This window comes from Oncorhynchus mykiss, chromosome 17 (assembly GCF_013265735.2).
Source record: "Oncorhynchus mykiss isolate Arlee chromosome 17, USDA_OmykA_1.1, whole genome shotgun sequence".
In the NCBI taxonomy this organism is placed as follows: domain Eukaryota; kingdom Metazoa; phylum Chordata; class Actinopteri; order Salmoniformes; family Salmonidae; genus Oncorhynchus; species Oncorhynchus mykiss.
Genome location: NC_048581.1, coordinates 67,908,453 through 67,935,522, shown reverse-complemented (window position 1 = coordinate 67,935,522; position 27,070 = coordinate 67,908,453). Strand labels below are relative to the sequence as shown.

The 27,070-nt window shown below is 42.8% G+C and overlaps 1 protein-coding gene across 6 annotated transcripts in view; it reads left to right on the top strand.

Annotated features, from left to right (window-relative positions):
- LOC110494446 (ephrin type-B receptor 2) overlaps positions 1-27,070 on the top strand; it is a 163,007-nt gene that overhangs the window by 107,062 nt on the left and 28,875 nt on the right. For all 6 annotated transcript variants that reach the window (XM_021569484.2, XM_036950497.1, XM_036950496.1 and 3 more), the window contains exons 4-5: positions 11,584-11,739; positions 13,411-13,746. In XM_021569484.2, coding sequence (XP_021425159.1) covers positions 11,584-11,739; positions 13,411-13,746 — 492 coding nt within the window. The remainder of the gene's footprint in view (positions 1-11,583; positions 11,740-13,410; positions 13,747-27,070) is intronic.

Here is a 27,070-nt window from a genome sequence, read left to right as displayed (position 1 = left end):
GTTCCTTGCCAACATAATACTTCAAAATGATATGTATAAACTGGACAGGTCTACCTGTATTTATTGTAGGTGGACAGGGAACCTCTGTTTGTTGAAATACTATGCAGGAAGTACATCCTAGCATGATGACCACGACTTAAAATATCTATATATTTTTTTTTATGGGACACACTTTGCATGCATGTTAGCGTGTGTGTGTGTGTGTGTGTGTGTGTGACTAGGTGGGCTCGGTGCAGCTGTTGTTTTTTCTGTTGAAGATTGAATGGATAATAGAATTCAGACTCCCCATCGTCTCATTAAATCCTTGTGGTCAGAAGTTATATAATCTCTAATAAATACACTCTAGGGATAGGAGGTTTCACATATGAGACAGTTTATGGACATGAGACCCAGGGTCTTGCTCATGGCACTGCTTATCTTTTGTCCTTTGCCTGAGGTGTCTTTGCGTGTGTGTGTGTGTGAGCGCGAGCGCTTGTATGTGCGTGTGTTTTTGTCGAAGGGTTACACAGCGACAGTGACAGGATTCAACGCCAGCTGCTCCTTGAAATGTGGCCCCTCCTCCCTCCCACTCCCCTGTGTCGCCCCCTTGTCTCCAGTGACGGGCAACACAGTCCTTTTATGCCACCTGTCCATCATGCAGACCCCACCTTGGGGAGCCTCTGTCACTGAGGGCTGGGCTTGGCTGGTACTGCTCACTGGCTTTGTTTGGGTGGAGAGAGGAAGAGAGCGAGATAAATATATAAAGAGAAGCCCCTCCTCCCCTCCTCCAAGCACACAGTACAGACAGCTTCTGTCAGCTATTTCCTGCATCTGCCTCTGGGCAACAAAAGATCCATCCCTGCATGCTTCTCACCTACCCGGGATACCCACATCCAGTTTGTTTTCATAAGCGCTGGGTAGAGAAATACTGCCCAGTGATTTTGGTACGGATGATTTCAATTAACAAATCATTGACTAGAATTCAATGAATGTCGCCCAAGCTGCAATGTGTTGAAGCGTTGAGATCTTTAGAGTCCCTTTGTAATTTAATCAGAAAGTATAGTCGTATAATATATCATTTTTCTGCACCTCAGGAAATGCAGATGAGCTTTGATTTTCATAAATTCACTAAAAATCCACAGTAACACACTGTTATGTTAACAGTATTCCACTTTTCGTGTAGCCTACTTTTGGCCAGATAATAGCCTAACTGTCTATCAAGCAGCATTATGGACTTAACGTGCAAATCCTGTTGCTGCAGGATTATTTTGCTGTGACAATATAGGTCATAGGTCAATTAAGATCCTACTTCTGTACACCCTAACACCCTGGAGGTCCTCCTCCTCTCCCACCTCATCCTCTCCCACAACCTCCTCCTGTTCTAGACAGTGTCTCAGATCACAGATCGGGGCTCTGGATGCAGCATGCGGAACGGTGTGGCCCTTCATGGTAGGGGCTTATGTTGCCCAGGCAACCACCTGTCCTTGAGAAAAGGGCACATTTGGGAGTTTAGAGATCTGACACGCACAGTCAAAACTCATAAAGAGTGGAGACACGCCTTCCTAAAATAAACACATGTATCATAGCTGTGTGTGTGTGTGTGTGTGTGTGTGTGTGTGTGTGTGTGTGTGTGTGTGTGTGTGTGTGTGTGTGTGTGTGTGTGTGTGTGTGTGTGTGTGTGTGTGTGTGTGTGTGCTCAGTCTGGTTCCCTTTCCCCCCTATTTCAGATGCGACAATACATTTCATAAAGCAACAAGCATGATTTCATTATCCAAGACATTGATTAGTGTTCCAATCAATGATAAGTACAGTACAGTGCCTTCAGAAAGTATTCATTCATAGTATTCATAGTATTCAAAATATGTATACTTTTCACCCATCTACACACAATACCCCATAATGACAGTTAAGTTAAAAGTATTTGCACATTTATTGAAAATGAAATACAGAAATATCTAATTTACACAAGTATTCACACACCTTTGTTATGGCACTCCAAATTGAGCTCAGGTGCCTCCAATTTCCTTTGGTCATGCTTGAGATGCCACTACAACTTGATTGTAGTCCACCAAAAGGCAAATGATTCTGTGGTCTGATGAGACAGAAAAAATACTTTTTGTGACCCTTTTCAGGAAACTAGGCGTATGTCGTAGGTCACTACTTCACACGAGAGCCATTTGAACGTAATCTTTTTACATTTATCAAAATGGCAGAAATGCCTTCTGTGAACTTTCATGTGCCTTAATAACAAACTTGCCATCTGTAAATACGAATAAAATAGTTAAATTATGAGCCTAGTTTGTTTAGCCACATGTATGATCTTATTATTCGTATCTCAGAGTCATTTGCTTGGCTAGTTATATTCTAATGTTAGCTAGCTAACATTGAACCTGGTTGTTTAGCTACCTGCAGATTCATGCAGGGTAGTAACGAGTATGGTTCATTGTTTACCTAGCTAGCTAGCTACATGGCTTAACAAAAGACTCCACCATGCAAGTAACCATTTTGGGTGCGTTCATAAATTCAGTCATCTACTCCGAGTTCAGAGCACTCTCATATGATTGTGCAAAAGCAAAATAACTGATTGAATTTCAACACCATTGAATATGGCCGGTGTCGGTAAACGTAATGGAAAATTGTCATTGAATTGTTGTCAGTAGCACAGTTACAGTCACCAAAGCTCTGGATAACATAAAAACAGCCTAACCAGCACTGCTAGGCCGAGTTATTTTCAATGAGCTGTTCTCTCATTTGTGTCTGGATGTAGCTAGCAAGTTAGCCAGTTAGCTTGGGTGCTTGACTGCTGTTGTTAGTACAAAACACTCAGATCAACCCATAAATAGATGGGTCGGGATAAAGCTTAAGAGGGTGTGAACGATGCTGAATGGGTGCAGACAAGGAAGAGCTCTCCTGTTGGTACCAAAACATTCAGGTCATTTTCTCAAAAGTGAGGTGTATAATAAACTATAAATTCCAAATGTTTTGTTCAGTTCATACAATACTATGTATTAGTGTCTTTAATGAAAAAAAAGCATCTTCCAAAACCTGTAGCTGTTGAAATAAAAACATGTAGCTCTCCTCTCTACATGACAAAGCAAACACGATGTTGACTACCATAATGTAAAGCTGGAGAAGTTAATGCATGATCCTATAATAATAGGTTTGCAATATTGGTGACCAATGTAAAATCAATCTGATGTAATGTTACTCCCCCATGAAGCCAGTAAAAAGAAATTGCAATAGTCAAGATCAATAAATGACTCTTTGTACAATATGATGTGCTAACATTCTTCAACAGTCATGAAAGGACTTTTAGAAAATCCATAAGAACAGCAGTTCAATTGTGGACATGTATCACCACTTCATCCATGCTTAATAACATCAACAATGGGTTCTAGTTTTATAAGCTAGCTAGCATATCTCAGTCTGGGAGATATGTGCTTTATGTAACCCCTTCACAGTGTGAGCTGTTGTCGTACAAAGACAGTAGAGATGATGACTACAAACAGTAACTCCTGTTAGCACCTGTCAGAAAAGCCTTGTGTGGATAATAGCAGGAGCAGACTATTTTGTCCTCGTTACCACTGCGACATCAGTGAGTATAATGTTGTATAATGTTTGCTTTCACTTTAGTTGGGGAGTTATACCACCTACATTCCACTTGACGTATCATTGTGTAACTCAATGTGTCAAAAAGGGGTTTTGTATGTGTGACAATGGTCATCTCTATAGGCTATTCAGCGTATAAACTGTATTCATGTTCCTGTTCAGCTATGTCTTGTGCTAATCATATTCAGAGGTAAGGTTGGTTTTAGATATAGCTCCTGTAACTTCAGCCAGGAGATGTAGCCGCAGCCAGGTTGAGGTTGACAGGGCATCTTTAATGGAGATTAATGCTCTCACAGGGGTCAGCCTGACTCTCCCTGGCCACACCCCAACCATCTGTAGCCCCATGTACTATGGAGGTCCACCGCCAACCTGATTGGCCCCTAGTACCGTCCAGACACCAAATTGTCAAGTGATCTGCCTGCATGAAATGACCCTTCACGATTTCTGTGTATCTGTCTGCTCAGATGCCTGTAATTTTACCATTCCCCATATCTGCTTCTTTTCTCAAAAAAATTAGAGAGAAAAAAAGATGCAGTGAAAATTCCAGACATTATTACCGTGCTGAATGTATGGCTCCAGAGATTCTCCCCTTTCATCTTTCTTTTTCATCTATAGACACATGGTAGTTATCAGACACTATGGAAATACTGCGGTTAAGATACTTTTCCCTTTGCTGATTTCACATTTTTTGGGTATTTTATGACCTGATGACTGTGCTGTGTTCCAACTCAAGGAACACTATGTTGTTTGAATTAGAAAGATAATGTTTGCCACGTGTGAACGATACAGTATCGGGAGATGGTCCAAGTGCGTTCAGAGGTGTGTGTTGGTTTATGTTTGCATTTGATGTCTGAAGGCTTCCTTCCGAAAAAGTTTGTAACAGTTTGTGCATATATTATGACAACATTTAATGACTTTTTTGTTCGTTTTGGTCTATGGAAAGTTTTTTAGTCGGCTGCTTGTGCACACAAACATTTTTCTCGAGGCAAGCCGAAGTCGGTAGACGAAGTGTATTCCCCTTCGTCTGTGATTGGTCAACAGTAGGGATTCAACAATCAAGGGTTTGATGTCTTTCAACGAGAGACAAATCGTTTTTCAATATAAAATACTGCACCAAACATCTTAGTTAGATGTCAAATTGCACAACTAACGTCAAAATCAATTACATATTTCTTGAGTTATCTTAGATTAATTCGGACTATTTTGAGGAAGTGTATATTGGCTACAGCATCTCAAAATGAACAAACAGTAGTATTGCTGCTTTTTTCTTGTTTTTCAAGCGAAGGTCTTTTTAAAAAAGTATGCGAGCACAGTCAATCGGTATGCGAGCAAGCTTGGCGCCAGCATGCAGAAGGCTGAAGGAATGGACATAATGAATGGGGATGTTTGGCTTTACTGGTGTTATCAGGTTACAACACCTTTAATCCACCAACAGATTCTTTTTTGTGAGCTTCTATGTTGGCCTGTCACATGTTCTTTTTGTCCTTGATTGCTTAACCACAACACAGTTATGCTGTAGGTATACATATGGAGGGAAACCTGGGTACATCTCAGCCTCGTATTTGGCATCTACTGTAGGAGACATATAGTTAGGTGAAATTGACCTGCGGGCTGTGGACAGGGGTTGTTTATAAAGTTATAGTGTGTGTGTGTGTGTGTGTGTGTGTGTGTGTGTGTGTGTGTGTGTGTGTGTGTGTGTGTGTGTGTGTGTGTGTGTGTGTGTGTGTGTGTGTGTGTTTGGACGTGTGCTGGATGTCTAGTTTGTGTTGTAAAACTGGGCCCTCCCCTCTCCAGCTGTTATGCTGGTGAGCATGCCTACTGACAGACCATTTCCCAGGTGTCTCACACATTTCTTACTAATCTCCTGCTCACATGGGCTCCACCGGAGCACCTAATCTGTCTCCATGGCGCCCGCTGGGTAGATTTGGGCTGGATGCTGTCTAAGGAGAGCTCACTGACAACTGTAGAGGAGACATGGCTTAGAGCAGGGACACTGACGAATAGTCACTTTCCGTGTTCCACATCCTTCTGCAGGCACACACACACACTCACACGTTAATTCATAATGAAAACACAGACACCCAATAGGGATATATACATGTGTAGTGTACACACACATGCATAGAATGTAAGATGACAGGAGCCCAGCCATCACTGGGCGTAGAGGGGAGGGCTGCTGTTTTGACCCCAGCCTCTGAATCACCCGATCAGTCCAGCCCTCTCCTCAGTAGTGACAATGGGCATCCGACTCACGCTGGAAGTGTTCCTGTCCTATCCAGGGCATGGAGAGAAGCTTCATTTACGTCCAGTAGATCATTGATGGTCAGCCTCACACCCTGCTCCCCAGTGCGAGCCACGGCAAGATTCAGGCACGCTAATTGCATCAGACAGGGAAAAATAGAGAGGGAAGTGAATATGTAATTTGTGCCCATGTGTGGGGTGAAGCGAATGCCATTTGTATTATTGCTTTCACACCGTCCTGATTGAATTAGCTGGCGAGGCCCGGGCCCTAATTGAATTCCGGGGCCCCGTGTCGCCGCTCAGCCAAAAAGAGTGTGTTCCCTATGGGAAAGGTTACATCGAGGGGACAGACTGGCTGTTGTACTAAACACCTCCTACCTACGTTATAGATGCTGTCCTTAGGCCCATCACAAGGTTAGCTTCTCCTCACATGTGACCACTACAGAGACTTTTGGCAAAGAGTAAATCATTCATATTTGCGTGCTGTCCCTATTATAGCTGACTGTTTTTCCTAATCTAATTTGGATTTGTTCTGCTCCATCGCGGGACCATAAGTATGGCACAAAACAGTCCTCTCTTTTTATGGTCTATCCTTATTAAGGGATAACATCTGATATCTAGTTCCCAGTAATTAATCCAAATTGTTTATACAGGAGACAGAGACAGTAGACAGAAAGCAGGAAAGCCGTGCATAAGCCCGTTTCTCCCTACAGTAGTCCTCTCAGTGGCAATTGGAAATACCCTGTGACTCTGGCCATTTTCACTGCTTTCAGCACTTTTTTCTGCTGTGCTAACAAACCTTCACACCTCCAATTATTTTTCTCTCCAACCTTTTCTCTTTCACACATCCCTGATTCACACACAGAAGCACACACACACATGTAATGAACACTCACACACGCATGTACGCACGTAGACACGCGCGAGCATTGGACACATGCATACATACACACACACCTTACCCCTCTTTCTCTCCCTTGTCTCTTTTTAATACTGCTTTCATTAAATGCAGCAGTTTTAGGGGCTGGTTGTGGAGCAGCTGAATAGGAGGAATGGGGAAACAGGAGAGGGGGTGGGGGCTGTTCACCGTCACTGCTGCAGTCCTCCGGCCTGCTGGACAAAGGACCTCTGTCGGGCGGGGTTGCTGGGGGATGGGAGACAGGGTGGAGGGAGGTGTGGAACAGGTCATGGGTTTTTCTCAATAGACCTGCTCTGGTTGGATTAGTGGCTGTTTCAGCCAGATGATTCCCCGGCCATGGTGAAGCACTGCACAGCTCAGACGGCCATGATGGAAATAGAAAATGCCCAGCCTTTGTTCTGTTCCTCCTGGCTGTCGTGCTCATAGTTCTGCTGCTGGGCTGCCTGCATGTATTTGTATGTGTCTGTGCGTGCGTGTGTGTGTGCGTGTTTGTGTGTAAGCAAACTGAGCTGGAGAAGCCAGATGCACCAGCAGCTCAGAATGTTTCCAGTAGAGTGGCTGGCTTCATAATCAGCATTGTCACTGAAAACAATGGAGGCCCACCTCACACACAAATACAGACTAGGGTGGATACAGTGTCTTTTCATTTCCTCTGACATAAATCTGCCTGACTGGCTAAAACTTACAGGAACCTTTTGAAACAACTAGCAAATTACCTGCTGTAAAACCTGACTGGCTCCCTGGCACGGAGGACTCACTTCTCACAATACCATTTTTTTTTTATAGTGGGCCTACAGTACTTCCAATTAAATTCTTTATGTCAGGATGTGTTATTAGAAGTCATAAACACAGACAGAATGGGTTGGCCTCTATCCAGTCACTGTGTTGCCTCTGCGCTGGAGAACAGCAGTCATTGAGATGTGACAGCCAAGCCTTTCCTTTTCTGACGTGTGCCTGGAACCACTTTGAGGTGATCTGGACCCTTTGACATGGCTGCCACTAAATTAAATCCGAAGTGTTTATAAATTCCATTAGAATGTTTCTGTCTGCCTTTTCTTCTTGACTTAATGTGGTGTTTCATCACTTCTGTCAAAATCCATGGCTTCTAAGAGCTGAGAAAAAAATAGCTTATTTATCTAATGATATTAATAGACATACAGTAGAGTTTGCAAAGCTGTCATCAAGGCAAAGGGTGGCTGCTTTGAACAATCTAAAATGTGAAATATATTTTGATTTCTTTAACACTTTTTTGGTTACTACATGATTCCATATGTGTTATTTCATAGTTTTGATGTCTTCAGGATTATTCTACAATGTAGAAAATAGTAAAACATTAAGTAAAAACCCCTGAATGAGTAGGTGTGTCCAAACGTTTGACTGGTACTGTATTTAAAAAGAATACAAGAGAGAAGGGAATATAAAACTCCAGCAATGAATATTTCCCTCATATTACTTCCCCTTGCCAGAGGGATGTCTGAAGTTGGAAGCTACATCCAAAAAAGACTTTCGCCCTTACATGTCGACTGAGGGAATTCGAAGGAGATTGTGATCAAACAGCTCAACAGTACCAATCTGAGCAAGGAGGGAATCAAAGTGCTGATCTGCTTTTTAATCAGAGCTCTGTACTCTTCCGCAGGCTACATCTGACACCAAGCAGCTCATCAGCCCTCCAACACAGCCTCTTGAAAGTCTTGTGGAATTACCCCCACCCCCCCCCCCCACCAACCCCAAAAATAAAGGCCCTGGCGGCAGGGCCGGCTCCAGGCATAAGCAATCGCTTAGGGGGCCCCTGACCCAGAAAAAGGAACTCAGTCAGGTTCTCAACTGTTGAGTGTTAAAATAGTAGAATACTCAAGGTGTAAGTAAAAAATGTGTTTATGCATCAGCAGTTTTTCTTTTGTTTTCTCTTGTCACTGTCAGTCACTCAATAGCCATAACAATTTTTTGATTGGCAAGTTAGTCCAGGCAGTTATCTAAACATGGCCAAATACCGACCAGGAATGCAGGGCATGTGCCTAGGGGCCCTGACCTCCAAGGGGCCCCCATTGATTTTGTCAGTCACTCTCACTCAGATACTGTACCATTAGTCATGGCAAAATGTGTCAAGTTGCAGGAAAACAGCTTTCATACTACAAAAATGTATCTTCATCCCATGGCAAAATGTGTAGAATTGCAGGAAATTACATTTTAAACAGCAAAACTGTCTTGCTGCCCGATGGCAAAATGAGTATAATTGCATGAAATTTGTTATAAAAATACTGAATGTTCTCTCCTCCCTATGGCTAGATGTGTAGAACTGAAGAAAATGTTCTTTAAAACTGATTTCTTTTTAAATATCTGCCCCATAGAAAATGAAGGAGAATTACATGACATTTGTTATAAAATTGCACACAAAGAAATCCATCCCATGGCAAAGTGACCCGTCAAGTGCCACTAAAACATTTTGCCGGCTTGGTGAAAGGACCCCCTACCAAATCTTCCTTAGGGCCCCCAAAAGGCTAGAGTCGTCCCTGCCTGGCGGTGGTGACAGTCTGAGCCCACACCGAAAACAGCCTGGTCTGTATGTCTGTCTGGCCATTCCTGGCCATATCTGGCTACCAAACAATAGAGCTCGTTTTTGACACTGTGCCCCCTTCCCAACTCTCTCTTCCATATAAAACATACTTGGCTAAACTCCTTAACACACTCATTCATTCAATCCTAAGCACTGCCTACTACCTTCTGTCTTTCTCTTCTTCTCTCCTCTGCTCCACCCCTTCTCCTTTCCCTCTCACTGGCCCTTTCTGCTATTTCCTTTGGTATCATGCTCCTCTGACCTCTTCACTGCCTTAGACTTCACTGTGTCCTTTAGTCCCAGTCCCAATCCACAGAGCTGGGGCCTCATTCTGTGACTCTGGTGACTGGCAGTGTGAATGTGCCGGCCTCATGTTTCACTCTGTACCGGGCCACTTTCCTTCATCAATCACGTGAGAAAAAAAACATGTCAAGACTAATATTTATTTAAGAGCTCGATCAGATTTTCTCAGTATTTATATCCAATACCGTTTCCTGCGGCTGACGTTTATGACTACGATCTCGTCCAAGTCAAGAGCCTCTCGCTGAATATTTATTTTTGCTTTAGCTATTACACAAGATGCATCAGCTTCACGAAAAATTTTATTCTCTCTGTGTGTGTATGTGTGTGTGTGAGACAGTTTTTTGGGACAGGGTTACTAAAACGCAGAAGTGCAATAGTGTGTTTAGCAGTTTTGGAGGAAGGATGATGATTGAGATGTGTTCTACAGAGAGTTTGTGGGGAGTTGGGATTGGAAATGCTCCAGCATGGTGCTCCAGCATGGTGCTCCAGCATGGTGCTCCAGCATGGTGCTCCAGCATGGTGACTGGGAACTGGGATCTGTCTTCCTAGTATAAACAGTGGGATTGAATCCAGATTTATTCTGCCTTGTGATTTGACCTTCTCCCAATAAAGCACATATTTTAAACCAGCTGTAGTTGCCAGCTCAGACCAGAGATGGATAGGGATATGATTGTTTTATTTTGACTAGATATGGAACATAGTGAGAGTTTGTGAGATTATGGAAAGTAGTGCGAATTTGTGAGATGGGATATGATGCAGAGAATTCAACAGAATAAGGATCCCTCCAGATATATATTTTTTTGTTGCTCCTGTCCGATTCCAATGTTGCATAATGTATTCAGTGGTGTAGTTGTATTTTTTTAGGTGCCGGAGGGCAAAAAAAAAGAGTAAATGACGTTACAGTCAGTGTGTACTGACTGATGTAGTCTATTGAATAATATTGGGCTATTTTATTGCTAAAATGCATCCTCCAAATGCAAACTCATGCCTAGAAATGTTCCTCTTTTTAATACCCTCAAACAACGAAATATGCCATCATCACTGCCAATCGTCAATGATAATTCTCCACGTTTTATGGGTGAAAGCTGCATCTGCATGCCAACCATTTGATCTCAGTTTCATGGGAATAGCCTATGCATCTATAGTAGACGTTCTTAAATTATGTTACTATTGTTTTGTGAACACATTTTAGAAGATGGTGTTAACAAGCTATATACTACCTTCACATTGATGCAGCTAAACTTCATTCAATGACAACAGAGATAGTTCTCTGGTAGCATTGGTATATGGACATTCAGAACACTGTGGAGGTCATTCATAAGTGTGGCACCTCCTGTGTGTCAATTTGTCATGTGTTGCTTTAGCTCATTGCTTTAGCTCGTCCCCACACCACTCCATCTCATCCTCTTCCGGATGGAGAGAGAGAGGTGGGTGGTGATTATCTCAAGCTGAACCAACCTCAGCTGGTTTGGCCCCAGTACAAAAACAGCTCTTGACATGGTGCTCGAGCAGGTGCTGCTGTGCATTCTGGGATGGGTTCCACAGTGCGTGTGCATTTGCGTGCATGGCAGGGCAGGTGGATCTGAGGTAAAGATAAAGATAATTCAGAAAGAGTGAGTTTCACTGTAAATGGTAGTGCTTCACTGTTTTTTGAATGTGCACGAACACACACACACAGTTTCGATGCAGTGGTGTGTGATCATCGTCATCCCTATCCATGGCTGTATATTTTCCTCCCACTCAGGACTTTAAAGACTGCACTTAACAGGAAGTAGACTACTCCAGAAGATCTCAGGCAACTAGCGTGCTGTCAGCAAGCTGAATGATGAAAGAAAAACACAGTTGTCATCCCCACATACCTCCTTACATGAGATTCTTTTGCATTGTGGCGGCTGAATGGCATATCTCGTAAAGTGAGATGCAGACAAACAGGGATCATATGTTCATATCTCATCTCTCTCTCTTGTTATTTTTCCAGCTTGTCCATCAGCCTTCTTCAAGCCTATACAGGGTGATGCATCCTGCATGCAGTGTCCAATCAACAGCCGTACCACCAACGAAGGAGCCACTAACTGTGTGTGCCGCAACGGTTACTATCGCACCGACTCAGATCCCATCCAGATGCCCTGCACAAGTACGTACTGTCAACTAAATGCACACACATAAACACATACATGCACACGCACGCTCGCACACTCACACTCTTTTAATTTCACACCCTGAGGAACTGACAGGAATCAGAAATCAAAGGATACCACAGCTTCTCTGAGCACAAACAGTCCGGTCAGAGAGGAGTCCCTCACATACACCCAGCACTGGCATGCTCATAGAGCCCATGCCAACAGGTCTGGCCCAACACACAGGCCACCCTCCCCTCCTCACATCACAGAGCCCTGCTGCCCTCAGCCAAAGCAGAGGTTACTGGGCCAGGCCATGCAGCATTGTAGGGGAACAGACGGAGAGAATAGACTGGGCCAATATTCCTCTTGTCATGCCAATGAAGCCATTTGAATTGGAATTTGTGGTTGACGGAGGCTCTAAGAAAAGAGAAAGAAAGAGTGAGGGAAATACAGAAACAGAGAGAGAGAGGAATATGCAGTATATACAGTGGGCTAAGAAAAGAGTAAGGGGGAGAGATGAGAGACAGGGGGAAGAGAAGTAGTGAGCGAGAGGGAAGAGAAGAAGAGAAGAGAGACAGCTCCTTTCACCACCCTGGCAGTTGTTTTTAAATCTTCCCTCCTCTGTGAAAGGGAGAGGGAGAGAAAGATTTGAGCGCTTCCAACAAAGGAGATTTGCATAAGCCCGGCTCTGGGAGCAGAGCAGCTGAATGAGAAAGCAGCGTCACGTCGCTGGTATTAAACACAGCGGGCCCGGGCTGATTAAAGAAGGGAAACGGGCCCATTCGAGTGGCCCGCGAGCTAACTGGGGCCATTAGCTGCCCATCCCAACCCTCTCCGGGAAGGAGATGATGTTTACGAGGCTGTTTCGCATGATAGAGAGACACAGACAGAGAGAGGGCCTCGATGGGCACTGCTCCAGGCCTGGAAGTCTCTTAATGGGAGCCAATTAAAAGGGCGGTTAAATAAGTGATCAATTCAGGTTTAGGAGTTTGTGGGCGGGGGGAATTTCCTTGTTTATCTCATTAGCCCTGGAGAGAGCATCCTCCCTAATTAGCTGCACATGCCCGTAAAAGATAAACAGTACTCATTGTGCGTTTGTTTGGGCTCTCAGTCAAATGTGATGCCATGGGGAATGTTACTTTCAACCAGTGATGCCTCTATAAGAGGTGGCTGTGTTTGAGGAACAGTCACTTTCTCTGTCTTGCAGTACGTCTACTTGGTGCTCTGCTGTACATAACTAACGGATTGAAACAGACATGTGGCATAATGTACATCAAAAGTCACCTCATGTTGAAGACCAGTGTGTTTAAATGGGCATCCTAATAAATTGAGCATACCAGGCAAAGACCTCAAAGAGACTGTACTGTATTTGTGGGCGTGTGGGTTTTTGAGTAGAGTGGGTTTTTGAGTAGAGTGATACTGGCTCTGGTATTCTCACCCCCCAGAACTCCAAGGACACAGGAAACATAATTCCCCTGCCAACATCTAAATGAAATGTCATGAAGTAGTGCTTTTGAACTGACTAGAGTAGATTGAGTCCCTACCATTTCTCCACATTTTTTTTGTCTTTCACCTCAAGACTGTAGGCAAACCATAGTCTACATATGAGACTTCTGTCAATGCTTCTCACATTCCACACAGAAACCAACTAAGATGTTGACTGTATATCGTCTGTGTTTCTCCAGCGGTGCCGTCTGCTCCTCAGAATGTTCTGTCCATCGTGAATGAGACGTCTCTGATGCTGGAGTGGCAACATCCTAGGGAGTCAGGTGGTCGTGAGGACGTGGTCTTCAACATCATCTGTAAGAGCTGTGGAGGGGGCCGCGGAGGCTGCACGCGCTGTGGCGACAACGTCCAGTTTGTACCCCGCCAGCTGGGTCTGACTGAGCCCCGGGTCTACATCAGTGACCTGCTGGCCCACACACAGTACACCTTTGAGGTGCAGGCCGTCAACGGTGTCTCTGACCAGAGCCCCTACTCACCACAGTACTCCTCCGTCAACATCACAACCAACCAGGCTGGTGTGTAGACCTTTCCTTATGCTCTCTCTGTCTCTCTCTATCTCTCTCTGTCTCTCAATTAAATTACATTCAAATGGCTTTATTGGCTGGGGAAACATATGTTTAAATTGCCAAAGCAAAGGGAATAGACAATAAACAAAAGGGAAATAAACAATCAGTAAACATTATATTCAATGTTCTCTCTTAGCTATGCACGTGCGCAGACGAGCAGTAGTCGTGGGACTCCGTGCAGCTCCCCCGGGACTGCTGCGCGAGACAAATACTGTATCAGCCCATAGAGAGAAGCACGAGATTGAACTTCACTTGGGATGGGCAGGTTTTGCCTGTTTAGTTAACACTATCAACGTTTCCCTTTACTGTGGCAATTGTGATCAAATCAACACAATATTAGCCACTTTCAATGCCACATACCGAAACAAAACAAACTATGCAAGATATTTTGTTGTAGGCAGAACGCGTCAGAGTAGGATTCTATTGCATTGACACACACTACTCAACCGGTACTCTACACAGACAGGAGCGGCATCACCAATCAGAGCTGCAGTAGGTCTATATACAAATAGACCATGTGTCACGCCCTAACCTTAGAGATCCTTTTTATTCTTTATTTTGGTTAAGTCAGGGTGTGACTAGGGTGGGTTGTCTAGTTTTTTAATTTCTATGTTGGCCTGTTATGGTTCCCAATCAGAGGCAGCTGTCTATCGTTGTCTCTGATTGGGGATCATATTTAGGCAGCCTTTTCCCACTGGGTTTTTGTGGGATCTTGTTTTTGTGTAGTGTCTGTGAGCACTCCATTACTTCACATTTAGTTTGTTTCTGTATTGTTTTGGTGAGTTTCAATAATTAAACATGTGGAACTTTACGCGCGCTGCGCCTTGGTCCATTTATTCTAACAACGATCGTGGCACCATGGCCATATGGATCTGTGCCATTCACTTGGAACTGGACTGTGTTTATAGCTGTGGATTTGAGGAGATGCACTTGTTCTGAGATCAAAGCAAGAGCTGCATGTAGCCACGTGGGCACATTTTGTTCATATCCTTTGCTAGTTATTGAGTTATTATCCCAGTTATAGATCATTTGTAGTCAGCAATAGGGGAGTGAATGCTTCCTACAAGAGCACAAAACATGTACATTCCTAGACATCTTTGAAATCGAGTCAGGTAAAGACGTTTTTTTTATGTCTTAAAGGGGCAGTGTTGAATAAGAGAGACATGCTTGAATAATCGAAGTAGCCAATAGGCAGAGGGTAGCATCATTTGTCTGATTCACTGTAGTAATGGTATGGGAATAATAATGCATGTTATTTTGTAAAGTGGTTTCTTGCATCAACCCCATTTCCAGTTACCTCCTTGTCTGAAGGAAAAGTGGATAAACAGGTTCATGTCCAGCCCTGCATGTTTTTCCCCCAAAATCCTCATGGAATGTAGACCTACATTTAACACCACATATTGGCTGCTACTGTAGGCTGAATGATGGAACAGATATATCCATGTTAAAATGTTATGGGATGCATTTTCTCCGTTGTTGTTGATGGTAGGCCACTCTGGTAGGCCTACATTATGATCAAATGGCCACAGTAGCCTACTTGGCCACTGTTAAAACTGTAACCCAAAGCGGGTACAGCCTCAGTGTTCACAGTAAACGCTTGCTGAAAGCACATATTTTCACAATGTTCAAGTTTGCGCTCAGCGGACCTGAAATTTTCTCAGTGCAGAGAAAAATTTGAGGGAACATTGATTACAGTCACAAAAGTAAAAACATATTATAGACATTTCAAATGTTATATTATTGGCTATGTACAGTGTTGTAACAATGTACAAATAGTTGAAGTATGAAAGGGAAAAACAGATCAATCTTGCTGCTGTGAATGCACACTGCGGTATTTTGCATAACAGATATGGGAGTTTATCAATGTTTGATTTGTTTTCACATTCTTTGCGAGTCTGTGTGAGCTGTGGGAAATATGTGTCTCTAATGTGGTCATACGTTTGGCAGGAGGTTAGTAAGTGTAGCTCAGTTTCCACCTCAATTTGTGGGCAGTGGGCACATAGCCTGTCTTCTCTCTGTCTGTCTCTGTCTCACACACACACACACACACACACACACACACACACACACACACACACACACACACACACACACACACACACACACACACACACACACAATGATGCAGTCTAACTTTTTTCTAGTGTGGAGTCAGTATGCAGATCCGTTCTAAATGGAAGTGAGAGGACTGTTGATGATGTCTCAGGCAGGGTTTGATGGCCCGTTGGTCCTCAGAGTGTGAGCTCATCAGGGCTCTCAGACAGAGTAGCTGAGTGAGCACTACTTTCCCTCACTACTTTCCCTCCCCTGACTGCTGCTCAGTGATCATAGTCGTAACATATCAGGCCCTCACTTTATCCACCCACTCAGTTCTAATCTTACTTTGAAGTTTATAAAGTCTTTGGTAATATGCCTTGAATTCACTGTGATCCCCATTCCCTCTATGAGTTACATTATAACTGCACCCAAAACAGTAATGGGACAATTAGTAAGAGACCACTGTCTTTCCAGTGAAGAATAACATTTAATCAAAAACAGGTCTGTGTGATTGGCCTACCTTTTTCATCTTTGGGATCTCGGAGAAACATGCTCCAATCACTGGCTGTCTCCTGCAACTATGGTAGCTGTGCATGTTTTCCACTGTGTGCTTTGTGGTTGCAGATGACTGCACCTCCATTATTTCATCCAAGCAGCAGCATTGATTTGCTCTTTAATTGTCTGTATGAGACGCATCGTTTGGTGTGCCAGGCTGTGCACTGATGACTGGGGATACGAGCTTCAGGCTTTATCTACGCTATGGCTTTGTGTCCTGTAGGCAGTATGCGTATGCCTGTCATCTCTCATCATCTGACTGGACTGAGGGGAGCCTTCTATGGCTGGGCTCCCCAAAGCCCTATGTTACTGTGTATTATTAAAGTGGACATATTGGCCGTGTTCAACTATACAACTTCCTCCTCCTTTACCTCCTCCTTTAGTTCTTAAGCTGATGTGACTCCCTATGTTTCAAGCGAGGGAGTTGGCACAGCAAGAAGAGGACTGGCCACCCCTCATAACCTGGTTCCTCTCTAGGTTTCTTCCTAGGTTTCGGCCTTTCTAGGGAGTTTTTCTTAGCCAACGTGCTTCAACACCTGCATTGCTTGCTGTTGGGGTTTTAGGCTGGGTTTCTGTACAGCACTTTGAGATATCAGCTGATGCACGAAGGGCTATATAAATACATTTGATTTGATTTGAGATGCAAGGAAGATCTAAGGTATTAAAGAGGCAGAAACAGTTATGCATTTTGCGGAATACGGTATATGTATTATTAATCAAATGGCCACCCGGACTATTTACACCGCTGCTACTCACTCTATTAATCTATGCATAGTCACTTCAGCCCTACCTACATGTACAAATTACGTCGACTGACCTATACCCCCTGTATATACAGTGCCTTGCGAAAGTATTCGGCCCCCTTGAACTTTGCGACCTTTTGCCACATTTCAGGCTTCAAACATAAAGATATAAAACTGTATTTTTTTTGTGAAGAATCAACAACAAGTGGGACACAATCATGAAGTGGAACGACATTTATTGGATATTTCAAACTTTTTTAACAAATCAAAAACTGAAAAATTGGGTGTGCAAAATTATTCAGCCCCCTTAAGTTAATACTTTGTAGCGCCACCTTTTGCTGCGATTACAGCTGTAAGTCGCTTGGGGTATGTCTCTATCAGTTTTGCACATCGGGAGACTGACATTTTTTCCCATTCCTCCTTGCAAAACAGCTCGAGCTCAGTGAGGTTGGATGGAGAGCATTTGTGAACAGCAGTTTTCAGTTCTTTCTACAGATTCTCGAATTGGATTCAGGTCTGGACTTTGACTTGGCCATTCTAACACCTGGATATGTTTATTTTTGAACCATTCCATTGTAGATTTTGCTTTATGTTTTGGATCATTGTCTTGTTGGAAGACAAATCTCCGTCCCAGTCTCAAGTCTTTTGCAGACTCCATCAGGTTTTCTTCCAGAATTGTCCTGTATTTGGCTCCATCCATCTTCCCATCAATTTTAACCATCTTCCCTGTCCCTGCTGAAGAAAAGCAGGCCCAAACCATGATGCTGCCACCACCATGTTTGACAGTGGGGATGGTGTGTTCAGCTGTGTTGCTTTTACGCCAAACATAACGTTTTGCATTGTTGCCAAAAAGATCAATTTTGGTTTCATCTGACCAGAGCACATTCTTCCACATGTTTGGTGTGTCTCCCAGGTGGCTTGTGGCAAACTTTAAACGACACTTTTTATGGATATCTTTAAGAAATGGCTTTCTTCTTGCCACTCTTCCATAAAGGCCAGATTTGATTGTTGTCCTATGGACAGAGTCTCCCACCTCAGCTGTAGATCTCTGCAGTTCATCCAGAGTGATCATGGGCCTCTTGGCTGCATCTCTGATCAGTCTTCTCCTTGTATGAGCTGAAAGTTTAGAGGGACGGCCAGGTCTTGGTAGATTTGCAGTGGTCTGATACTCCTTCCATTTCAATATTATCGCTTGCACAGTGCTCCTTTGGGATGTTTAAAGCTTGGGAAATATTTTTGTATCCAAATCCGGCTTTAAACTTAAACACAACAGTATCTCGGACCTGCCTGGTGTGTTCCTTGTTCTTCATGATGCTCTCTGCGCTTTTAACGGACCTCTGAGACTATCACAGTGCAGGTGCATTTATACGGAGACTTGATTACACACAGGTGGATTGTATTTATCATCATTAGTCATTTAGGTCAACAATGGATCATTCAGAGATCCTCACTGAACTTCTGGAGAGAGTTTGCTGCACTGAAAGTAAAGGGGCTGAATAATTTTGCACGCCCAATTTTTCAGTTTTTGATTTGTTAAAAAAGTTAGAAATATCCAATAAATGTCGTTCCACTTCATGATTGTGTCCCACTTGTTGTTGATTCTTCACAAAAAAATACAGTTTTATATCTTTATGTTTGAAGCCTGAAATGTGGCAAAAGGTCGCAAAGTTCAATACTTTCGCAAGGCACTGTATCCTCGTCATTGTTATTTTATTGTGCTACTTTTTTAAATTATTTTTTACATTTGTTTATTTGGTAAATATTTTCTTAACTCTTTCTTGAATTGCACTGTTGGTTAAGGGCTTGTAAGTAAGCATTTCACGGTAAGGTCTACTACACCTGTTGTATTCGGCGCATGTGACAAATAAAGTTGGATTTGATTTAAATTGATATGTGCCTCTTACAGCACATTTTTGACACATTTGAAAACAGTATACAATACTATGTCGCCTCCTTTAGAGTCAGTCAATTAATAATTATTAAAAGCATCTCTCAGATGAATTAATATAACTGGCTAATTTAATGTTTGTATTGAAAGAACCACCTCTTTTTGATATTGTGATCGTGAGTGGTTGTTGTGTGGGTTAATGAGGGACCTCAGAGTTCAGTAAAGCCTTTTAATGAGGCCCCTGCCTCAACTCTCCCTCACTGGGCCACATTAAGTCTGCCGCCCCTGCCCCAGCCTTCTCTACTACCCCTCCTGAACCCACCTTCCCCTGCCGTGGGGTCTTGGCGGAAATTGGGGGGCCCTGCGCCGTATCCACTGAAGTGGCCGTCACTTTGGATTACAGCGCCAGGGCTACCGTCAGAGAGAGTTGTGAAAGAGACTGAACTCTGGCTCAATCCCCCTCTTCCTGCCCTGTGACCAGCCGGGCTCTTGCCTGGGATAGAGAGGCAGAGTGCTGTGTGGTTCCACAGTGGGCTGGGGTCAATGGGACCAGGGGCCTGTAATTGCATCTGGTTTGGGAGGCTTGGAGGTTACATAAACATCATGTCACCCCTAATTAACAGAGCTGCCGTCGTAACTCCCCCTTACGTTACGGAGAGAGAGAGAAAGTGTGTGTGTGTGTGTGTGTGTGTGTGTTTTTGTTAATCAGACACGTTTGGACCTAAAGCTGTACCAAGCATTTAGGTGCATCCGCAATAATATCTGCTAAACTGTGTATGCAACCAATAAACATTGATTTGATTTGATTTTCAGGGGGGCGGGTGTTCCTTGAAAGAAACAAATCAAAAAGTAAATTGGATGTGACTTGTGTGAGTGTTTTTCTCTCATGTGAATGGCTCCCGTCCTCAGCTGTTGGGACTTGTTGACGAGGGGAAAATTAACAAGGTGTGAGGAGACGAAGGTAAAAGTTCTCATTCACCACCCCCAATCAGCACATAACTATAGCTATAAACAATGATAAGAGAGAGAGGGAGAGAGACAGAGAGAGAGAGAGAGAGACATAAAGAAACAGAAGGGGGTAGGTAGAGTGAAGGAAGGGGGAGGGCGATAGAGGTCATTTGATGTGACCCTGAGGCAGCATGTCTGTGGCAGAGAAGGGGCGGCAGAACAGAGTGGGGAGTGTGTTTTGTGAGACACAAAGGTTTGATGATGACTTGACAAGCCCTCAGATGAGCAGTGATGCCTCAGTCTACCAACATACACAGAATACTTTCTGCAACCCTCTGGTAATACTATTAGATCTGGAATGTTAATACAGGAGTTGCTTGCCTCTGTTATATTGCTTTAGTGATTTATCAGCTGTGTGGCATGGGAGCAGCCTTAACAAGGACTTATTGAGCAAAAACACTATGTTTTATTGAGGCTGTCTCCTCTGGGGCTGGAATGACACCCCTGGGCTGTGGGAAAGCCCAGAAAACACCCACACACATGTATAGGGGACAAACGGCTAAAGACAAAGCTAGCCTTTACCTTCCATTCATAATGATACATTTTTTAGTTATTTTTATTTCACCTTTATTTAACCAGGTAAGCTAGTTGAGAACAAATTCTAATTTACTCTTGCGACCTGGCCAAGATAAAGCAAAGCAGTGCGACACAAACAACAACACAGAGTTACACATAATAAATAAATAAGCGTACAGTCAACAACACAATAGAAAAAAAAGAAAGTCTATATACCGTGTGTGCAAATGGAATGAGGAGATAAGGCAATAAATAGGCCATAGTAGCAAAGTAATTACAATTTAGCAGATGAATACTGGAGTAATAGATGAGCAGATGTGCAAGTAGAGATACTGGTGTGCAAAAGAGCAGAAAAGTAAATAAAAACAATATGGGGATGAGGTAGGTAGGTTGGGTGGGCTATTTACAGATAGACTATGTACAGCTGCAGCAATCGGTTAGCTGCTCAGATAGCTGATGTTTAAAGTTAGTGAGGGAAATATAAGTCTCCAGCTTCAGCGATTTTTGCAATTCTTTCCAGTCACTGGCAGCAGAGAACTGGAAGGAAAGGCGACCAAAGGGGGTTTTGGCTTTGGGTTGACCAGTGAGGTATACCTGCTGGAGCGCGTGCAACGGGTGGGTGTTGTTATCGTGACCAGTGAGCTGAGATAAGGCGGAGCTTTACCTAGCATAGACTTATAGATGACCTGGAGCCAGTGGGTCTGGCAATGAATATGTAGCGAGGGCCAGCCGACTAAAGCATACAGGTCGCAGTGGTGGGTGGTATAAGGGGCTTTGGTAACAAAACGGATGGCACTGTGATCGACTGCATCCAGTTTGCTGAGCAGAGTATTGGAAGTTATTTTGTAGATGACATCGCTTAAGTCCAGGATCTGTAAGATAGTCTTACTAGTTTTACTAGGGTAAGTACGGCGGCGCGAGTGAAGGAGGCTTTGTTGCGAAATAGAAAGCCGATTCAAGATTTGAATATGAGTCTGGAAGGAGAGTTTACAGTCTAGCCAGACACCTAGGTATTTATAGTTGTCCACATATTCTAGGTCAGAACTTTCCAGAGTAGTGATGCTAGTCGGCCGGGCGGGTGCGGGTACGAACGGTTGAAAAGCATGCATTTGGTTTTACAAGCGTTTTAAGAGCAGTTGGAGGCGATGGAAGGAGTGTTGTATGACATTGAAGCTCGTTTGGAGGTTTGTTAACACAGTGTCCAAAGAAGGGCCAGATGTATACAGAATGGTGTCATATGCGTAGAGGTGGATCAGGGAATCACCCGCAGCAAGAGCGACATCGTTGAAATATACAGAAAAAAAGAGTCGGCCCGATAATTGAACCCTGTGGTACAAATGAAGGTTAATCATTCATCACACACACATACAGTACCCAATCTCTCTCTCACTCGCTGTCTCTCTCTTTCTGTTAGCCCACATTCATAATTTAGGGGATAAAATGGTTGCTCAAACCATACCATTCCCCTCTGATTGTTTAATCAGACCCATCCCCGACAGCTCACTGGCAGCATGTCATTTTGTCCTGAGCTCTAAAGGACAGAGGGACTGCTGGTCTAAGTTCACTTCACTACCCTGGTCTGACATATACACATGCACGCGCAAGCACACACACAAACACTCACACACACTCTGAAGGGCTGTTTGATTGAATGACAAACACAGACAAGCCCAACACCAGAGCTGTCAATGAGTGACCGTTATGAGAGGAATTACTGTTATCACTGTGTCAGTCATGTCTGTCTTTTACACTACTCAAAAAGATATGTTTGCGGTGACTCGCAAAAAAAGATGATGAGCACATAGAATGTCGTGTCCCATTTTGTGTTGTCTTACAGGCAGTGAATCACGTTTATTGTAGGTGCAGGGGTAGTCATATTTCAGCTCAATAGTGATTATCCTGGTTATCAGTAGTTACAGTGCGGTAGCAGCAACAATATTCACCCATCTCTCAATCAAAACCATTAGCATTCTGCGTGGAACTTCCATGGAGCCCTGCAGTCGATGACGAAGACCTCCATATACCCATCTATTCTTCTGACTATGTTCTGTACAGTGTCTAGCTCTATTAAATTGTAGAGGACGTATTTGTTTAGGCGTTTAATTAGCCCAAGGCGAGCCAGGGAAGCTGCTGCTAATATGGGGAGGAAGGGGAGACTGAATTGGTTTCTTATCAAGTGAACAGCTCATTGTGGGACTGAATCCCATTACTCAACTCAGGGGTGGCTGCTGTAATCTGGTGCACCACTATCATACAACTGGGGAAGATGTACCACTTCATTATCCCCCAAATTGCCAGGCCGGACTGTAACCAGTCCTCTAGAGACGAACTGTAACCAGGCCACTAGCTTCCCTGGCTCGTCTTGGGCTAATGAAACGCCTAAACAAATACGTCCTCTACAATTTAATAGAACTAGACACTGTACAGAACATAGTCAGAAACATAGATGGTTATAAGGAGGTCTTCGTCATCGACTGCAGGGCTCCATGGAAGTTCCACGCAGAATGCAATTTTTTTTGATTGAGGGAGGGGTGAATATTGTTGCTGCTACCGCACTTGAACTATTAATAACCTGGACCATTTCCCTGTTTGACCGCTCGGTTTTACGGGTATTTTGACACATCTACTGTGAGGATTTGATACACTTGATTCTTCAAAGGTCCATTCCTCACCATTAATAATTTATGCTTGGCCTTTATATTCATGCCTTCTAAACACCAGCTTTGAATAAGGGGAGGGTGTTTTCCACTCCTCTGCTGTTGGTGCTGTAGTGCTGCTGACGTGTCCAGCATACCGTACACTGGTTCGAGAGAGGCAGAGAGATACTTCCAGGCCAGCCAGTGTAGGATGCAGGACGTGTGACAGTGACAGAAGTTGTCAGGAAGGGCACATATGGAAGGTGCCAGTGTGGGTCAGGCGGCCAGACAGACAGGAGGCTTCTGTAGACACCTGGAGCACAGCCCAGCCCTGACAGAGTGGCACAGCTCTATACACCGAGGCTCCAGCCAGCACTGCAAGCACATACTATGGCTACTACTTGAGACCAACTAGTGGAAGGAGAGATAGCAGAGATTGTGTGATTGTGATTTGCATATGGTGTTAGGTATGCAGACTGTGGAGCTAGCTGACTGTAGGGTTAGATGACTTTAGATGAACTACGCATTCAATATGCATTTAATTACTTCATGCCCTTGCTAAAATAGTTAGAGCATAAACTGGCAGTTTAAAGCTTGATGAACTGAAAACTCGCATGTGTAGCTTTACTGCGTTGGAAATTCCAGGTTCATGTTGCAATGCTTTACACAAAGCTACATATTTTATTCAAACAAAATGAGAAATGTATGACTGTGTTTTGGCAAAACAAAAATAGAAAAGCAAAAGTCATATACTTCATACTGGGGTGACAGGTAGCCTAGTGGTTAGAGCATTGGGCCAGTAACCAAAAGGTTGCTAAATCAAATCCCAAATCCCCTGATCAAGGCAGTTAACCCACTGTTCCTAGGCTGTCATTGTAAATAAGAATTTGTTCTTAAGTGACTTGCCTAAATAAATAAATACTGGGGCCATTCTACTGGGTTTTATCATAGATCTAATTTTACTGAATATCTTAAGAAGAAAGAATTAAGAACTTGGCGATAGACATTGCATGAGGACAAAGCTGTGTAAGAAGATCAGGCCCTTTTGGGCCAGTGGACTTTAAAGGGTTGTTTAGTAAGACTGTTTGGCTGGAATTACTTGTTGTAGTCCACATTAGCTCTGATTGATGCTGAAATGCGCAAATAAATTGTGCTAATGCAGTCATTTATACACTGTTGTTATTGCCCCCAAAGCGTAGGTAACGACCTATTTAACATCTTTGCTAGGAATTTGTTCACATGACAGGTTACAATAATTGACTCCAAAAGAGATCGTGCACAACAAGATTTTCTTTCTGATTTTCATGTTGAAGTGCTCAGATTTTTCACAGTTTAAAAATATATAAGTAATGTGTCTTGTGAGTGAAAGTGGGCATTTCTATTTATCTATTTCTATTTATCTATTTCTATTTATCTATTTATGAATGAAGACAACCACAGTGGGGTGTAAATTAAATATCATGCCAATAGCAAATTATATATCTGTAATACAAATTATAGTGTTTGGGTAAATACCCCTCTTTAAGCAAGTTTATTGTGCTAGGGGATATGCTGTTTTCCAGCACAAAGTGTGCTCATAAATGATCAGGCTCATTCTGTTTTTGCATGTATTTTTCCAGTTCTGTTTCTGTTTTTCTGTTTGAGAGGAAAGTGGGAAACAGTAAGAAGGTGGTTGTATTACCTCTCCTTCCCTCCTCCATGCCTCTCTCCTCTCCTCTCCACCTCTGGTCTCAGTCCTCTCCTGGTTGTTGAAATATCAGAGAGAAAGATGCTCTCAGAAATATTTATGTATTACATTTCTGGCTGATATTTTTGGAATTGCTTTATTTTCTATTTCTGGAGCCATGTAATAAGAATGACTGCTTTTATGTGCCGGAACAGACGAGGAATGAAGTGTCTTCTCAAAGCCAATGTACAACTGAGAGATGGGATGTGGGTATATAGTAAACACACGGACTCATACACACACACACATTCACATACACACACACACTTCACACAACGATGGGCAGGTCTGTGTCAACTCAGACACACCACAGGCACACCACTTTAAAAGATGTTGACGTGCAATTATCTGTTATGTTTACAGAAGCGTGATAACTATAATGAAAAGTGTATAAAATCCAATATTGACATAATGAATCACACTGCAACAAAACAAAGTCTCTGTTGTTTAATTTAAACTTAAATATTTTTCTTGGATTCTGAAGGACTAACACAATCTCAAACTCAATTTGTGCAAATATGTACCAAAAGTATTTCAGCAGATTTCGTGCGTTTTTATGTTTTTGTGGAGCTTATTTTGTGTGAAAAGACCATTTCATGAGCCGCTTCGTAGGAAAATGCACACATTTTTGTGCAACTTCATTCAGTGGAAAATAATTTTTTGGGGGGGAAAACTTCGGAACAATCTTTTGAAAGTTATTAGACCAATGCATGATGGGCAATGGTGTTCTACACTGCCTTTTTTTGTGTCACACATTTATTTATATATAACAAATAAAAATAAAACAATATTGTTAATCAACCAGGTTGTCACCAAAATAATTCCATACTAGTAGCCTTCCGTAGTTTTTTTTTATGCCAACACTGTTTTCTGTGCTTGTTGTCACTTAATACTTTGGAATATTGGTGCACTAATAGTCAGAATGGCCCTTTTTTTGTGTAGGCAAAATCAGATCTACACAATTTTCTTTATATGGCATTTCATATTTCGTGGAGGCTACATTTCACCATTTCTTTCATAATGCATTTTATACAAGGCTGTGTCAAATTTTAAGAAGGTTGCCAGATTGGGAAAAAAGACAGATTCAAATATTTGTGGTTATCACTGAAGGTATTTGATTGGGGAATTTTTATTTTGTGAAATTATAATACACACCATAATACAGACACACACACACACACAATCACTTACACACATACACACACACTCACTTTGTTTGAACTCCTGTTATTGCCAACTCTGGATTTTGTATCAATTATTTTTAATTAAATAATTTTTATCTAATTGTCATGTGTTCATTATCTTTAACTGGTTAAGTGTTTGTAGTTTGTATGTTTTAGTAATGATTAACATGGTAAAATACTCATACATCTCTGCTTGATTTAGCTTTTGGTGTATTTGGTATTTTTTATACATATTCTGTATTTACACTGAAAAAGCAATAATTAATCAACACACTATTGCAAATAAATTGACACTACCTGCTATAAAACAGAAGTTGCTCTCTGTAAATAAATGGTGAGAAATACTCAGTCTGGAGCCATTCGGCTATGGGTTTCACAGCCGTATAATAATGATTTATCCTCATTTTTGGATCACCTTAGAAAATAAAGGGTTTATTTACAACCTCTGGGGTATAACATGTTGGGCAAAGTGGTACAGGAGAGTCTGACGTAAAACCCCTAACTTGAGTTCAGTCTTCACCATTGAGAATCAAGAGGGGCCTAGCTTCGTCCTTCATGACTGGGAAAGGGCTTGATTGTAGGCCGTAGAAAATCCTACATCAGTCAATCAGTCAAATGTAATTATAAAGCCCTTCTTACATCAGCTGATGGCACAAAGTGCTGTACAGAAACCCAGCCTAAAACCTCAGACAGCAAGCAATGCAGGTGTAGAAGCACGGTGGCTAGGAAAAACTCCCTAGAAAGGCCAGAACCTAGGACGAAACGTGTGTGTCATACTCTGTGTGTCATACGCATAGCAGTGAAAGTTAACATTTATGTTTCCGAATGACATCACCAAGAGGTTAAATATATATTGAAAACAATAGTGGTCCTAAAACAGAGCCTTGAGGAATACTGAAATGTACAGTTGATTTGTCAGAGGACAAACCATCTACAGAGACAAACTGATATCTTTCCGACAGATAAGATCTAAACCAGGC